Source organism: Callospermophilus lateralis, chromosome 13, assembly GCF_048772815.1.
Source record: "Callospermophilus lateralis isolate mCalLat2 chromosome 13, mCalLat2.hap1, whole genome shotgun sequence".
Lineage (NCBI taxonomy): Eukaryota > Metazoa > Chordata > Mammalia > Rodentia > Sciuridae > Callospermophilus > Callospermophilus lateralis.
The window spans coordinates 29,612,553-29,630,428 of NC_135317.1; the positions used below are offsets into that span (position 1 = coordinate 29,612,553).

Sequence of the window (17,876 nt, forward strand, 5' to 3'; positions counted from 1 at the left end):
AAGTTAAGGGAGGACACGATCTGATTTTTAACAGGATCCTCCTGGGATGGAGCCTGGGATCAGGATAGATGACAGTGGGGAGGGGCCAGGGTGGGAGAAGAGAGACCAGTTAGAAGGGCTGAAATAATATGGGCCTGGACCAAGTTGGTAACAACAGAAGTGATGAGACGCTGTCTGATTCCAAATATATTCCCAAGTCAAGGTCATGAAGATTTTCTGAGATATTGGAAGTGGGGTTTTGGTGAGAGAAGTCAAGGATAATTCGAGGTTTTCCAGCCTGAACATCCAGAAGGGGGCTGTTGCCTTCAATTGCAGGGGAAAAGCCTGAGAATTGAGCAGATTGCAAATGAGTTTGCTTCTGAGTTGTTCAGATTGCTGGGTCACAACATTCTGGTCACAACATTTTCGTCAACTGGTCAGCACATGACCTTGTTTTATGTGTGTTTCTGTTAAAATCACTTTTTAAACACACATTGTTGGTTCATTAACACTGGAGGCAGAGCTGACAGCACTATCACTCATGCCTGAACTAAGTTTGTCCAATGGAGGAATATTCTCCAGAAGGCACAGCACAGCCCTCTTGTTCTCAAACATGCCAGACAGTTCTTCAGCTGTGTGCCCTGGGGGTTTCTGTCTGCTCCCAGCCTGGCACATTCAGATTTAAAAACAAATTTGTGTATGCCGTACAAAAAAACGCGCCCCCCCCACCATGGCTTCTACAGCTTTACAGCTTTAGTTCAAACTCATTATAGTTAGAAGTGTTGGTTTCAATTTGTGAAACCTTGTTTTATTATTGCTATTATCTAAATGACTCTTCAGCTTAATAGTTATTACTATAATATCAAGTTATTACTTTAATTTAAAGGAACTCTCTAACAATAATGAAGAGACAATGAAGCAGAACTGTTTTCCCCCAGTGACCCTCAAGCACGCGGTGCTCTAGGAGAAGGCAACAGGAATCTAAGCACTTTGAACTTTGCCCTTTTATGTGTAGCAGCTGCTAGGATTTTATTGGGAGCCGTGGCCCGTGGAGACAAAAGTCATTTCACTGATAGGGGATTGAGACATCCCTCCAGCCAGGTCACTGTGTGCCTGCTGCAGGCCGCTTGGAGGGCTGGCTCTATCTAGAGGTTCCCCAATAGAACGTGGCAAGTGTGCAGTACAGATACTTGTATGGTAGCATGTTTCAAATATGATCTGACTCACGTACTTCAGAAGCAACTTGAAAATGCAGGTATAAGAGGGATTGCCAAGGGCTGGAATAACCAGGGGGAAAAACTCGTGGAGAAAATGGAATTTGAAGGAAGGATAGAAAGATATGGACAGTTAGCAATGTGAAGAAGCAGGGGAACAGAGGCTCAGAGTCACCATCTGCTACTTGTAGGATCTGGAGAAATGAGCAGGCTTGGAGATAAAGCTGGTACAGATTAGTAATTGCTGATAATTTAGGAGAAGCGATGGACCCATCTGGTGGAAATTAGCTTCTCAGAACAACATGCTAGCTGTCAATATAATATTGACCTGGATATGGAATCCATTTAATTGAAGTCAAGAATAACATTCCCTTTGTTGACATCAATAAGAAGCAAAATTCAGAGCTAAGAAATTTAGTATATTATTTACATTGCCTGCTCAATTACATTAATTTAAATATCCAAATGTATTCTCTTGACTCACTGAACATCAATAGTAAATGACAGAATGCATGTGTTTCAATCATGTAATTGATAAAAGAGATCGAGATGACAGATGTACTCAGGTTTAGTAGAGAAGAGCCTGATGGTTTTTTTTTTTTCCTTAATGTTGCAATTTGCACACTGATAGGATTGCTCAGATCCTCTGAAACCAGAAAGAAAACTAAACTCTTTCAACAGAACTTTAAATCTTTGTCTATACATCCAGTGTCAAAGTGTCTTCAAGAGAAAGGCATCATGTTGCTCTCCTACCAGGGTGATTTCCCCATCTTTACTTTAGAGAGAGGAGGCTAGTGATGGAGGTTTTTAACAGCTTTGTGATGTTTCTGAGCTAAGTGAATTTTTTTTTTTTTTCCTGAAGCCTTGTTGAGTGCTGACTGATCAGTATTTCCTTTGGAGGGCAGAGCAACTGTTTCGGGATTGGACGTTACCTGGAAGTAGGAGAACCCCATCTTGGTTCTGGAGACGGTGGCTGATGGCTAAGTTACTGGGGCTGTCAGGGCAGGGCACACCATGGCGGCCCTCTTTAGTCTGTCTCTGACTGAACTTGTCTAAAATAGTTTAAGCACGTTTCGTCTTCCTCTTCTCTAATTGGAGATGGAGAACAGTTGGTCAGCGTGCTCAGAGTGTATTTTCGTCCAGTTAGAGGAATGCCCTTAATGCAGGGACCGCTGCATTTTTAGAACTTGATGTGAGACTTGAGATTAGGATGAGCTCTTGAAAACCACGGCATGGGAATGGGGACCTCCAGCCTCCAGGTGGCAAAGTGTAGTTGGTGGCCGTCACAGCAGAGGACCTGAATGTGAGTCTCCCTGCCATTGGTTTGGTCCGAGAGAGGTCAAGGCTCTTGACTTAAACACCAGGGCTCTCAGTTTCTCTTATGTAAAGTAAACAGGCTGAACTACGTGTCCCCTTGTGATTTTTTTCCTCTGTTCTAATATTATGTGTTTCTATAGATATGTGACTTTGTGTCTTTGAAGTATGTAAGTATCCACATGTCAAGGAGAATGGCAGTCATTTTCTTATCTTCACTCAGAACAGACGAGAAGAAATTGAATTAAGTTGATGGCCATCACCCATTTCTGTCCTCGAAAGCCTGATAATCTCTGTTCTTTTCATGACCCTCATAGCTTCTCTGTCCCAGCCCTTTAAAGCTCATCTTCAGTGTGGTGGTACCCCCGCCCCTGGCAGAGCTTGGTTTTCACCGTTTCCCCCCTAAGTGCCATATTTTAGTCCTGATTGGAAGCATTACATCATTGCTGTCCTCCTCTCAGACTGTTAATGTTGAAACAGGGATTTTATGTAACTGATAAATTGTCCTAGGGGCAGAGGAGTAGGCGGAGGATCCAGATAAGAATGTTCTCTTTCCTTCCTTGTCAGCAGCCACTTGGTGACAGCCCACAGGGAGCATCTCACACCATAACATGTGTGAGATGCAACACCAGGTGCTGCTTCCACCCCATTTTTACAGAGGAGAGGGCTCCCTGCCTGGAGAGACTTGTGGGGTCTCTTCCTGGACACAAGCAAACATGGATAGGCACCAAAAGTTCATCATTAGGATAAATCTTGCCTTTGAGAAGCCCCTTCCACATGTACAATTATGATAAATCTTTTTTGGAGGGCGGAGGTGGGGCCAGCAATCAAACCCAGGACTCCACCATGAGCTACACCCTTACCTCTAAATCACTCTGTATGTGTGTGCATGGCTGGAGATTGAACCCAGGGCCTTGTGCATGCAAGGCAAGCACCCTACCAACTGAGCTATATCCCCAGTCCTACAAATATCCCTTTTTATCCCCTCCTTTTCCCCTCTCAATGCAGCGTTTCTAAAGCACCATCTATCCTGCTGGAATTATTCTAGTGATTCTCCTCGAAACACTTGATGTTGGGATGGAGTTCACAGTTTCTGAACTGGTACCGTTTTGTTGTGATGGGAAGGAGGGTCAGCAGCATTTTGTGGCTCCTCTTCCTCCTCCTCCTCCTCCTTCCTTCTTCTTCTTCTTCTTCTCTTCCTTCTCCCTCTGCACCCAAAACATTGGGATGACTATAGGAATCTTCTTAATTTTAATTGTTGCTTCTTGTCAGGTTTCAAAAGTCAGGATTGACCTAAGTGCAAAGTAACCATCACTAATGGTCACAAACCAGACAAGTGGGAGGCTAAATTCTTGGAGCACCTGCAAGGATCGTGCAGAAGAGTTATCTTTGCCATGTCACCCTGAAATGCCTTACTTAGACATTTATGTCCTCCAGCCCACCGGATTCCAAGTCTCTCCCATATTTCAAAATCCCAGCTTCCCCCCAAACCCCACCACTCCCTTCCCAGTCCTCAGCCTCGCTCTTCCACCCACCAGCTGCGTCTTGGCTTAGGTAGCATTTGACAGTAATCCCAGCTCAGATCAGCATGGTAATTACCAAACCAGAAGAGTGCTTTCATGGGGACTTTCCAGACCTGTGGTAAAATTTAAGAGGCTACTAGGAAAATCAGAGTACTGCTCCTTAGCAAGACAGTTGTAGTAAATTACAGCTGTCGGTGAAGAATGAAAAACGGCAAAGGAATCTATACCTGCAGGAAGAGATCAGAGCTGTCCCAAGAACCTTCCACTCCTCTTCTGAGACTCTGGGTGGAGGAGAGGCCATGGGCAAGGAATGAATGACTCTGTATTTCAGCTGTATCCAATTTGCCCCCAATCCACATCACAAAACTCTAAATGTGGAGGAAGCAATAGCTGTTTACTACGGCATTCACAGGAAAGCCCCTCTTTATGTGAAATTTTTCCTTCTCTCTAATGTCCCTGCTTCGGACAATTCTACTGCCAGGAAGCAAACCCCACCAGGCACTTCCAACATCGCGTCCTGTGATGGTGAAATTCTTCCTAGAGCCAAATTCTCCCCAGAAATGTATGTCTGCGTTCTAACAAGACAAAAGCTAGTGTTGGTTCTCCTTGATCTCTAAAATTGTTAGTCACCTTCTCCGAGCAGGCCACTGTCATCTTTCTCTCCCATTGTTTAAAGGAAAGCACCTCTCTGACCTGCAGTGCCACTGATTTTTTTTTGAAATTGGATTTAGACAACTGTCTCTCATCACCAGCAAGGGGAACTGTGTTTCTTTCCTTCTTTCTTTTTCTTTTTTTCTTTGAGACAGGGTCTCACCAAATTGTCCAGGCTGACCTCAAACTTGCAATCCTCCTGCCTCAGCCTCCCAAGTAGCTGGGATTATAGGTGTTGTGTGCCACAACACCTGTCTGGGGGCTGTGTTTCTTCTCACCTCTTCCTGAAGGTCTGGCAGACCGCCTGTGACCCAAGTGTCTAGCTCTGAAGTTGTATCTAATGGTATTTCTTAAGAGGAGGCCTCACAGGCAGCTCCCCAGCTGAGCGCAAGTTCATTCCCATGAAGGCACTCTAGGACAGAATGTAGGTGCCCCCAAAGAGGGGAAACTGAGGCAGGAACAGATCATTTTTTAAGATATACTGGCACAGAGCCTCGTCTTAATTCGGTCCTCTGATTCAATCCAGGAACTGAGAGCATAGGTTTTTATTTAGAGTAAAATCAGTACTTTTAGAGTTTCATTCAGAATAATTTGACTTAAAAATCAAAAACACCTCTCCCATCTTGCCTGCTGGGCTCCTCTGTCTTGGCCTCAGCCTCTTCCCTGGCTGCAGCTACAGCTGGTCCCTGGTTACTTCTGTGGTTTGTGGCTGAGCTCCCTACAAGACTGGAGCCAGGGTCTGCTGCTCCACCCCAGGGAGGGGCCCAGGGAGGCCCTTCGCTCACTATTGGTTAAATGATTGAATAAAGGGAGAAATATTTTCCAGGTCCTGTTGGGGCTGCTCCCTCCTCATTGTGTTCCAGCCCCGTCATCTTTGAAGTCCTGAGAGGAAGCATAGATCAAATATCCAAAGAGGAGAATGAATCACCTTGACCGTGAATTTAGTAACAGGGTGAGGCCTTCTGGTTCCCTGCACCCTCCCATCAGAAACTGCTCTGTGGCATGTGCTTGGGTGCTCAGGAAAAGGGAAACTTCTTTTTCTACTTTATGAATTCAGGAAGATTGCTTACAGTGCCCCACCCCCAGAAGGCTCTCTGCCTTCTCCGTTTTCTTCTCTTCCCTTCGGTCAGGAAAATCAGCAATTAAGGTTTTTTTTTTTAAACAAAATGAAAGCTTCCGGAAATTCTTTTTTTTTTCCCCCTTCCCCAAATCTCTGGAGTCCTTCCCTTTACCAAGAATACTTCCTGTAAATCCACATAAAATAGCTTGGTTTATAGAAGACATTGCCCACGAACTGGAATTTTCCATAAGTGGGTTGGAGGCAGATCTCACAGTAGTAAATCCAGTTATTTAAAATTCTAAACCTACTGTTTTCTAAATTGCCCGAGTTAGGCCCGGGGACTCAGGGTACCACCTGAGATCTCTGAGGGTTCAGGGGATGCTCTGCTGAGGCTGCAGGGTTCACATGGAGATGAGCTTGGATTTATAGATGTCAACTAAGGAAGTTTCCAACAGGAATAGCACCTGAGATCCGAACAGGATGGTGGTTCTGGCCACACATAGAACAGAATAGCTTGGCCTATTAGTTTTAAACCTAATAATTCTGAAATCCCTTTAAGAGTTTTAAAAGAAGAGTAGCCTGAGTGACCAACATATCCATTTGTAGAGAATTGGGAGAGTTCTGTTTCTTTTAAGGCCCCGATCCCTGTCAGAACTCATCAGTCATGCAAATATATTTAGAGGTCAATTTAGCCTTTACTTAATATAGGGATATCCCAATATATCATTGCTGGCTTTCCAAAAATCAGTTTGTCTTTTTTTCTCTATTTTGTTTTTCCTGTACCTGCTCGCCAAAAATATTTGGTACAGTTAAATTTATTGGTAGCTCTGATATATATGGAATTTGGAAAACATCTTTCCGTAGAAATAATGGCATGTGTGGTGACTTGATTGGGTTCAGTTGATAACCACATGTTAACCACTGGAATGTGCTTAGCCCTCAACGGCAGTGATTAGAGCAGGGCCCTGTTCTCCAGTGTCTTCAAGTCTGCTGTTTGACAGTGCGAGTCACACACAGCAGTAAAGGGTGTCTAAGACACATTGGGAATCACAGGTGGCTAGCGTGTTGTAGGATTTGAGCCAATGGACCTGGGAAGCCGACCATCATGCCTTGTATGACACTCAGAGCTTCCCCACCCCAGCCTCCCTCTCTCGAAGTCTAAAGGGCTGGCTTTGGCCAAGCCTAAGAGATGATTAGGTTAGACCTGCCATTTACTTTGCATCTGCCCGTTTCAACAACTCCAAGTGGGTGAGTCTCTTTACAGGACCCGACAGCCCCCAGGGACTTGGTTACATCATCCACAGAAGGAGGGATGCATGTGCCCCTCTCCACTGGTGTGGCTGTCCCTTCAACTGTGGGCTGTGCCAGGAAAATAAACCCTTTCCTGCTTTGCCTGGCGGCTAATGGCCTCTCCACTAACCAGGAGTCTTTTAATAGCTACTGTCTTGGTCAAGAGCTTCAGTGAAGTTATTCCAATTGAAAGTCTCCCTCTTTTGGTGGGGAGTCCTTGCCAGGGCCTCCTGCCACATTGGGATTCTTGAAGGAAAACGTTATTTCTCCTTTATGAAGCAGTTCCTCGGCATCTCCAGGCAGCCTTGAGAGGGCGTGGCCCAGAGAGCCTTGTCATTTTCCAAGGCCCTGGATAGACTGTGTTCTGCCCCTCGTGGGCCTGGGAATTCATTTGTCTTCCCAAAGTTTGTCGAAGTGGATGCTTGCCGTATTTTAGAATTTCTGAGGAATTCATGCCAAGCAGCGTGAGACCAATGTCACAATACCAAGGAGTTTAACTGGTTCTCACCATGAAAACTGACCTCTGTAAAGATCAGAGGGAGACGTGAACTCCCCAGTGCTGAAAGGAACCAGGAAAATGGGAGTCAGTCAGCCCAAAACAGCCCGGCCAATTCAACAGATGGATGAAACAGCAGAGCCAATTCCAGATCACGGGAGGGGAGCAAGCAAAACTATCCTCCAGGTCTGGGAGTTCACCATGATTTGGTGGGCACATTACATCGCCAGGGTTTTAAAGACTGTCTGAGAATTTATCTTTTTTTCAAGAATGCTTATGAGATGAAAAGAAGCTCTTGGAAATGATCCAGGTAGGCTTTCTCAAACAGGGTTCCAAAGAATACTTGGTTCCTGCAATCACATTACAGTCGAATTAGAATTCAGGCCATTGTCGTATGGGTCGTTATTCAGTTTTCAGAGTATTTGAAGGTGATGGGAATGTTACTTCTGAAGCTGTTTGCTTTATCTTTTATCATGACGTTACACTTGTGTCTTCGCCCCTGCAATTTGTTTCCAAGTACAATTAAGATCCTCACCAGAATGCAGACGCTTTTCTCACAGACAGTTGGTTAAAAAGTAATTGTACGTTAGCCAGGCTACGAGGCACACACCTATAATCCCAGGGGCTTGGAAGACTGAGGCAGGAGGATCGCAAGTTTAAGGCCAGCCTCTGAAATTTAGCAAGGTCATGTCTCAAAAAACTTAAAAACCCAAACAAAGAAAAAATCAAAACAATATTTTTTTTTAAATTATATTGTAGACATAACCCAGATACAATACAACAAAGAGAACAAGAAAAGTTTGGCACAAATACATGGATTTCTGCACACAATATTATTATCCTAATATTTATTTATAACTTAGAACTTTCCCCCTAATATCCATGTTACTGATCCAAACCAGAAATTGTTTTTAACCACATATTTGATGTTATGAACTTCATCATTTAAGCAGCATCTTACAATCTAGGACTTACTTAAGTGTAGTCTATGGCTGCAAGGATCTATTTAACATCTCATGTAACATCCAAACTCCAAGCTACATAAAAATCAGCCACTTGCTTTTCAAGTCTTGGCCATGTCTTGAACAACTGCCCAGTATGTTGGTGAATTTGCTGGACTGAAGTTGAAATGATTTATATGAATTGACCTTTATTTTATTTATTTATATGCAGTGCTGAGAATCAAACCCAGTGCCTCACACATGCTAGGCAAGTGCTCTGCCACTAAGCTCCAACCCCAGGTGAAATGTTTGATGTACAAACATTTTCCCCAGTGTGTGAATGGTGGCCAGTGCAGTCCTTTTTTCAGTAGACAAGCAGGAGGAGGATCTTCTTTTAGGGAGGCCAGTATGAACTGATCCTAGGAGAGATGCCAGTTTTTCAGGGACTATGGTTTTTGTCCACTCTCAGTGCATACATGGAGGCTCAGGACATGGGCCCAATCCCTGCTCATACCCTGGTAGCAGCTGTCAGAAGTGTCCATGGCTTCCCTTTCTGCACTGCTCTCCTGTGTGCCTGTCACCATTGGGTACCTGGTGTGTGACATTTTGTGCTTTGCACCTTGGGCTGACTCCCTGTGACTCTGTGCCATTTGACACCTGGGTCAGTGGAGTAACTAAAGCAGATTGGCTGGCCATCTTGCTAACACCCTGTGGATTCCAGTGAGGGCTCAGGGCCTCTGCCCCACCAGCGTGGCTCTGCTCTCCCAAGATCTGCAGCAGCTCTGAGGGAGGGGAAAGTGGCCAGCGGGTGCTTTAGGGCCTCCTTTCCATTGTGCCACAGGATGGCCCTGGAAAGTCCTTGAGAGTTCAGTCACTTCTTGGACCATCTATGCCAGTGTGGCCACTTCTCTTTGTCAATTCCCATAACTGAAGAGTCTGAGAAATATGCTCTTCGCAGTTGGAGGATAAAGGAGCCTCAATTTGGACAGTTGTCCAGGGACTACTTCTCTGGTTGGTGACTATATGGCTCTGTCCCTCCTTTTACTAGTGCACTGAGGGTGAGCATAGCCAAGAAAGGGTATGCAACTATATTTCTTATGCTCTCATTTTTTTAAAAAAATCAGATAAGAGGTTTGGAGGAATTTAGGACTCAAACCTAAAATTAGATTTGGGAATCATCTATGGATGTTATTTGCCTCTCATGAACAGAGACACTAAACAATAGTTTGTATACCTTCCTATTCTTGCTTAGGAAGGTTTTTATTTTCAACAGAATGAAAGAGAGGATTTCCCTGTTGATTTTTCTGCAAGAGGACTTTTCTTAGAGACTGAAAGCAACTCTTTTCTTCTCAAACTGTATGTTCTAGTAAAAGAGCCAGATCAAGGGTCAGACTGACCTGGTTGCAAATTCTAGCTCTTCTATGTATAGCTGTTTGACATGGGACAAATTACTTAGCTTCTCTGTGGCTCAGTTTCTTTATCTCTGAAGTGCAGATCATGGTGATCCTCAGACTTCTTGAAAGGATTCAAGTAGAAAATATTTATGAATGATTAACACAGGCCCCAGGTGACGACAGGCACTTAATAGGGGTTAGGTACCTCCAGAGGAAATGGATGTAGAGGCCACTTTCCAGCCATATTACGTTGGCCAAGTTACTTGACTTCTCAGTGTCTCTGTGTCATCACCTATAATTTGGGAATAATGATGGTCAGGATGTTAGTGGGTTCATGCAGCCAAAGCTCAGAGAACACACAATTCCAAATAAGAGCAACACGGTTTTTATTTTCTGTATCCTTTTAATTGTTCTGGGAAGTGTGTACCAAAGACACCTTTGGGGAGAGAGGAGATGTTGACTTGCCCGTAAGACTCACTGTCTCCTATGTATGTACTCAGCATAAGCCTGCGTGGAGCGCCAACCACACCAGATGCCGCTGGTCCCTAAACACTGGGTGGTTTCTCTGACTCTGGGCCGGAGCCCACAGCCTGGAACAGGGAGGGCAGGAATAGTACAAGTGAGCCCAAGCCTTGAGGAGGGGTGGCTCTTGCTGGGATGGTGGATTAGGTTCAAGAAAAGTGAGATTCAATCACATTTTTCCTGCTTCAAAAGTGAGCAAACAAAATGAGAGTACTGATGAGTAGCTCACCCCAAACCTCAAATCTCATTGAGAGTCCATGAAGGCAGAGGCAGGGCCCTTTGCCTTTGTGTCCCCGGGGCACCTACTCAGGGCCACAAATTTGCCTTGAGTCAATTTGAGGCGCAGACACATCCTCCAGACCCCACACTGAGGGTAACTTCTCGTGGCAGGCTGGGCTGAGCTTTAGTGCTGAGCCCGGCACTGTCATGGAATAGCCATCTAGGAAGGATTTGCTGATGGATTGATCATCTCTAGTCAAACACACACACACACACACACACACACACACACACACACACATCTTCAATTGTTTTTCTAGTTAGAAAAGTCAACAAATAAAATGGGTCCTATCTCTCTACTCAATTTTTATATTTAGTATCTTTTTTTTTTTTTTTCTGCTGGGGATCAAAACCAGGGCCTTGTTTATGCTAAGCCCCTACATACTCTACCTCTGAGCTACACCTCAGCCCTCAACGCAGTTTTCAAACTCATGGAGAGTTCAGTGTGAATAACATACAGTGGGGAAAGAGTCCTAATAAGCATCTTCAGTCCCAGACATTTAAATGATCAGGCCTGTTTCTCTTCTTTATCATCCCACAGCTCCTGAAGTTCTGGCCCAGAAACCTTACAGCAAAGCCGTTGACTGCTGGTCCATCGGAGTCATCGCCTACATCTTGTAAGTATTGATTGCTGCCCGGGCTCCTCCTCCCTGGGCTGCTGCCCTCTACCTCTGTCTCTATGAATTGTACTATTCTGTGGACCTCGTATACGTGGGATCATTCAGTATTTGTCTTTCTGTGCCTGGCTTATTTCACTTATCCTAAAGTTCTTGAGGTTCATCCATGTTGTAGCATTTTAGATTTCCTTCCTTTTTGAGGCTAATATATGACTATATCTACCTACCGCCCTTGGTTTATCCATTTATCCATCAATGGACATTTGAGTTTCTTCTTTTTAAAAAAATTTTTTATTTGTGCTTCTGTCTTTTGACCCTTGTGAATTATGTTGTGATTATGGCTATACAAATATCTGTTCAATTCCCTGCTTTCAATTCTTTGGGGCATATAAATCTAGAAATGGAATTGCTGGGTCATAGAATTATATGATAATATAATTATATGATAATTCTATGTCTAGCTCTCAAGGAAACCACTAGTAGTTTCTATAGCAACAGCATCCACTTACCTTCCCACCAGCAGTGTACAAGGTTCCAATTTCTCTAGGTCCATGCCAATGCTTACACTTTCCAGTTTTTCTATTATAGCTATCCTGGTGAGTAGGAACTAATATCTCATTTTGGTTTTGATTTCTATTTCCCCAGTAATTAATAACATTGAAAATCTTTTCATATGCCCTCTTAGTTTTTGTTTTGTTTTGTTTTGTTTTCGGGGGGTGGGCAGGTAGAATACCAATCACTATGAAAATAGTAGGACATATTCCAAAGAAATTGCAATTCGGAAAAATCATGATGAAAATTTAGAATTTTACCTTTGGATTCCTCAATTCTTTTTAGATGCCTTATCTCCATACCCAGGAAATGGAGTCCTAAATGATATACTTGTTGTAATTATTTTAGGATTAGGTATTTGTTTTTTATCATTATATTTTGTTTTGCTGAAGTCTACCATAAAGCTATTTTTAATTGCAATTTCTTTTTGCAGTTTGTACTTTCAAATGCTTACTTTGTGACCAACTTTTAGGGTGGATTTAGGCCAACTAGTTTCTGAAATTGAATGGAAATTAATCCCCCTCCTCATCATCCCCAAGGAAGGTACAAATAGAGCCCCCTATACGCAAAGAAGGACTTAGGAGATTGGGACTGGAGAAGGTTCTGACAGTATGTAATGTCCTATTCTCCTGGAATGATAGGAACAACCCCCTGCCCATTGGCCATGCCTCATTATCTAGGAAGCAAATGGTCTTTCTATAACAGCATTCCACTGGGTAGCTTTTGTAGTTTACTGTGGACTCAGGTGACGGTTCCTGTACATTCTTGCCATTATTGCAGGAGAATTTTATCTATTTTGATACTTGGCCTCTAGGGCTCCCATTTATGGAAATAGATGAAGGCAGCTTCCTTTGAGCTTTAAAATTAATATATTATGCTTCCACAGCACTTTCAAAGCATGCCGGCATCTTCTGCAGTTTCTTCCTTTTGTGGGATACAGACCTTCTTGGGAATCTGATAAGTCACGAACCCTGACTCTGAATCAGATCTCATGTGCACACAGTTTGGCATGTCATTTTTTTGAGGGAGGGGGTTCTGTGTAAGCAGACTTGGACATTCTGTGTTGTTCACCCTGGCTCCATAATTTCTCAACTAAAATTCTGATCAGAGGTCCTTCCTCTCCCAATTTCCCTGTACATGACTTAAGGAAATAGATGATAGGTTGGTACCCTTCCCATCAAGGAGCAAAGCTGATATTGATAGTCTAGAGAAATCTTCCTTGAAACTGGCGGGGGTGGGGGGGGCGGGGAGGAGAATAGCCCCTTTTCTGGCCTTCTGGTTGTTTCTTTGTATCTGGTTGAACCTTGAACCAGTACTTAGGTCAGCATCCATGTCTCTAGACTCACCTTGAGGAGATACACACATGTGCATGCGCGCACGCGCACACACACACACACACACACACACACAATTATTTCCCTGAATTCTTGGCATTGAGGGCAAGATTTATTACAGCTATTAGAGATGCATGTTGACTGATGTTTTGTAGAATTATTGGGATTGTCAACTTAAAACTAAGTCATGAGGTCTCCATCTTCAGGCTGTTATAACAAAGTACCATAAAGTGGTGGTTTAAACAACAAACATTCATTTCTCACCATTCCGGGGACTGGGAAGTCCAAGGGACTGACCAGATTTAGTTCCTAGTGAGCACGTTCCCCTGGGCTTGCAGACTACTACTGTCTCGCAGTGTTCTCACGAGGCAGATAGAGCAAGTGCCAGAGTGAACTAACTGGTTCCTTTTCTAAACCAGTTACTGGCAAAGTAAATGGGATCCTCGTGATTGGCAAGTGAAGCAGTGAGAGTGGAGGAGGGAAAACCCAGAGTGAAATCACACTTCTGCCAGCGAAGAAGCAGGCAGGGAATGGAGTGGCAGCAGGTACCTTCCCATTCATGCCATGGCACGAAAATGTGGAAGGAGGGCCACCGTGGTCAGAGGTACCCACTGAGGAGCACATGCACACGTGGAGTTTACAAGACATTGAGGTGGAGGGATGGCACATGGACTTGGGGATGACTTCAACAGTGGCGCCTCCACTTAAATTGTAGTATACAGTGCTATATTTTTCAGGGTTTGTGTTAGTCATCTTTGGGTTGCTATGATCCAAAAAAAAAAACCTGACAAAAAACAATTTAGAGGAGGGTAAGTTTATTTTGGCTCACAGTTTCAGAGATTTATCCCATCGTAGGCCGACTGCATTGTTCTGGACCTAAGGCGAGGTGGCACCTCATGGCAGAAGGGCATGAGAGCGAGAAACTGCTCAGGACAGGGCATCTGGGAAGCAGAGAAAGGGGAAGGGGCCTCGAGGAAGATGCACCCTTCCAGGGCACAGCCGCAGTGACCCGCCTCCTCTCACCATGACCCACCTGCCTCCAGTTATCACCCAGTCTGTCTGTTCAAACAAGGAGACACCAACAGGTCACAGCTCTCATAGTCTCATCCTTCTACCTCTGAATATTCCTGAATCAGCACAGGAGCTTTTGGGAGACATCTCATATGCAAACCATAACAGGGTTCAAGTATAGTAGTAAGCAAAGACTATATTTCTTTGTCTTTAAGTAACAACTTGATAAGTTCATACTTCCTGGGCACCACCAACTTGGTCCCAGAAAAACCTCCTCATCAGTTTCACGACTGTCAGGCTCCAGCATGGAAAGCTGATTTTCCTGACTCTTTGTAAAGCTCTAAGGGCCCCAAGCTGAGAGTGAACGAACTTTGGGCATCAGTTATATCCTATAACATGCTCAGACTCCTCTGAGTGACAGGCCAAATCCTGGGTTTAATTTACTATAGAACATGCTGCGCATGGAGAACCACCAATCACAAATTTAGCATCATCAATTACATTAACCGACTCATGAGTCCAGCGTGACTGGCCATATACGTTACTGGTGCTCTGATGAGAGGCATCTTTGCCATCTTTAGGACCTAGCACAGAGCCTGAAGCAGAGAAGGTACTCTAGAAATGCTACTTGTTGGCACTGAGAATGATTAATTTGAGGCTGGTGATCTGACATGCACAGCAAGCTGCGAGAGTTCACGGAGTTTATCCATCATGGCAGGGGGTGTTCTGGGTGGGGAGGTCTAGCTAGAAGGTTGGATAAAACTCATAGAAGCTGAGAGGCAAGATGGAGCATCTGAGCAGGAGAGGGTTGCAGGCACAGCAGCAGGGGCGCTATGGCACTTGGAGGGCTCATGAAGACTTTGTGGGGCAGTGCTGTGCCTGGGGTTGGTGTTCGGCACAGAGCTGGCACCAGGTTGAACCAGAATTAAAAGGTAGAACTATGGGTCACAGTCGCAGGCTCTTGCTACTTCTCCATGCACCATGCCCAGTCTCACATTCCTATCTATTGACTGAAGGCTGTGAGCAAGATTGCTGAGCATGCCAAGACCAACAGGCAGCACCCAGGGGAGCCCTCAACGCCCAGGGGATCACATCAAGCTCCTCATTCTTCCTCTGAACTGGAATGGAAAAGTGGTTAGCCTCTGTAGATTTTTGGAGCGCAGCACTATTATTTTCATTTGATAGGCCTGTCACACTGAGATATTAGACTGCAGCAAAAGTGGCTGAGACAGGCCCCAACACCAATTCTTTTACCTTTCCGCCTTCTATGTAAACATTGCTCCTTTGGCCAGGGCAGGCACTGGCTAAATTGTCTCCCTCAGCCTCCACACTCATTTCTCTATTATCCGTCATTTGGAAGGAGAAATAGTTTTTCCTATCAAGGATGTGCCTTTATGAAAAATCCCTGGAGGTGTCCTTATTCTGCCAGGGATCTTCCTTTGGGGATTAGGAATTGCCAAAAAAATAAAATAAAAATCTTTTCCCACATAGCTTCAGCTACTAGGAGAAATAGCGGACGCAGTGTAATGGACCCGGCTTAGCCTGAGCAGCACAAGTTCCAGGGAAATAATTTTCTATACTCAAAACTCGAATCAGCAGCTCCCGGGTCAAATTTGATTTTGTGATAACAAGTATTCTGCCTCTCTTCTCACAACCTCCAGGAGATTCTTTAATGATCATTTCCCTAAATTATGCTTGGGGCTACAACATGCTGCAGAAATGCACAGGGACTTTTGGCTGATATGAAAACAGAGAAAGATCCTGAGGAGGTTCCCACTCCCCAGCTGAATCTGGCATGAAGGCAGGCTGGGCAGGCTCAAGTGGACTTGGCCACGAAACCTCTGACCTCTCTGCCTAGAAGAAACTGTAGGCAGAACACTTACGGCAATGCCCTTACTTTCTCACTGGGCTCTTAGATTGTTCATTTTTTGAAACTAGGTCACATAAATGTTGCTTTGCCCATGTAGATAGTTTCATTAGCTTCCTAAGAGTGGAGCTGGAAATGCCTAATCTGCATGCTAGGGCCATTTTCTGAGACAAAGGATGATCCTCACTAAGGCAGTCCCCATCCCTTTAAGCAGTTGACAGCTGGCTCTTTATGGAATACATATGTCCTGGGAGGAAATAAGAAAGCAAGCATCCATGGAAGAGAATGCATTGTAACCACCGGGCCTCAGTCCAAGCCTGGAGCATGCACAGGCCATTCCTCTCTTCAGTACAAGGAGTGTTCATAAGAATAAGAAAGACCCACGGACATTGCCTGCAGGCAGCACCCATCTTGTTATGTGAGTGAGCTTTGCCAGGTGAGTCACATTGTCCCATTCAGGCCTCCCTGGGCCTACTGTCTGGATTTTGAGAAATTTAGAAACTAAATAGATCTGTTTATTCATCTTGCTCAGATACTCCCTGTGAATAGGTTCACACCAACTAGACACAAAAGAGGTTTTTTTTAAAAAAACTGGAGTGTTCATTACTAAATCACCATGAAGTTTGTGCCCAGCAAGGTAATTTGATATGCATGTCAACAGACAAGCATGTCCACTCCCTGCCTGGGGACTAGTCCAGGAGAAACCAGTTAACACCACAAGTTTTATTCCTAGACAAGTAGTCAGAGAAATGCAGTTGGTGGCCTTGATGTGTTCAGAAAGGCTGGATTAGTTTCCAGCCCGCCCTTTTCAGCCAAGGGAAATTTCTCTCCAACAGTGAATCTCTTCCTCTTGTCTGGTCGGAGGTGCTGAGGCTGACCAGCTTCCCCCACCCCTCCTCTATCTTGCCGTAAAGACCACTCTGCCCCTCCCTTCTGTCCTAACCTAACCCTCTGTAGTTGTGCAGGGGTGGGTGACTATAACTCCCAGGTTTAGTCATCGTGGTCATTCGTCATATTCCAGTTTGTCTGCTTTGCAAGGATGTTTCTGAAAGATCCCCAGCTTCCCTCTGTCCTCTGTACAGAGTGGACCCTAAGGATGCCAAACTCCTCCTGTGGATTGTGAGTCCCCGTAGCTTTAGTCTAGATGCAAGTCCTCCTTGGCCATATTTCAGCTTTGTTTTGCGGGCCATGACCTTGACTCCACTGCTTCAGAGAAGGGACTTAATTCATTGTCTGTGCCGATTGCTTTACATCCATCTCCTCAAAATACTCCAGTTTCAAATGGGGGGTGCAAAGTATGCACAGGAGTGAGGGAGACGTTGGACCACAGTGCAGTTAAAGTACAGAAATTCTGCATTCCCAAGATAGTGGGAACAACTCCCTGCCAGTGACTTCAGGAAGAGTGGCAGCCTTCAATATCTGTGACATTGCCTTGCAAAGGCCCTGGGGTTGAAAGGGTATCATGGACAAAGAAGATGGAAGAGAGTGGTTCAAATATATTAATTTTCGACCCTAGATGGTATGGCTTTGTGCCTGATGGAAAAACATTTTACTTCCTCTGTTCTATTATTTCCATCTCAGCATCATCTCCTGGAAACTATCATTTACGTAGCAGCTAAATGTTTTGGGCTATTCAGCCTGGAGAATGGAAGGCAGGGGATTGACATGCAGGCCCTTAACTAACATTTATTGAGCCTAATGTATGTCAGGCAATATGATGGGTTTGTAGAAATGGATCCATCACTGCCCCGATCTCAGAGGCGACTGACAGTAAACATAAATTACAATCCAGTCTTGCTAGTGTCATGAAAGGAGAGGGGACCACTGTGGTA

At 44.6% G+C, this 17,876-nt stretch overlaps 1 protein-coding gene across 2 annotated transcripts in view; it reads left to right on the forward strand.

The window, feature by feature from the left end:
- The window catches only part of Camk1d (calcium/calmodulin dependent protein kinase ID), a 380,162-nt gene that overhangs the window by 337,447 nt on the left and 24,839 nt on the right, over window positions 1–17,876 (forward strand). For both annotated transcript variants that reach the window (XM_076831572.1, XM_076831573.1), the window contains exon 6: window positions 11,205–11,280. In XM_076831572.1, coding sequence (XP_076687687.1) covers window positions 11,205–11,280 — 76 coding nt within the window. The remainder of the gene's footprint in view (window positions 1–11,204; window positions 11,281–17,876) is intronic.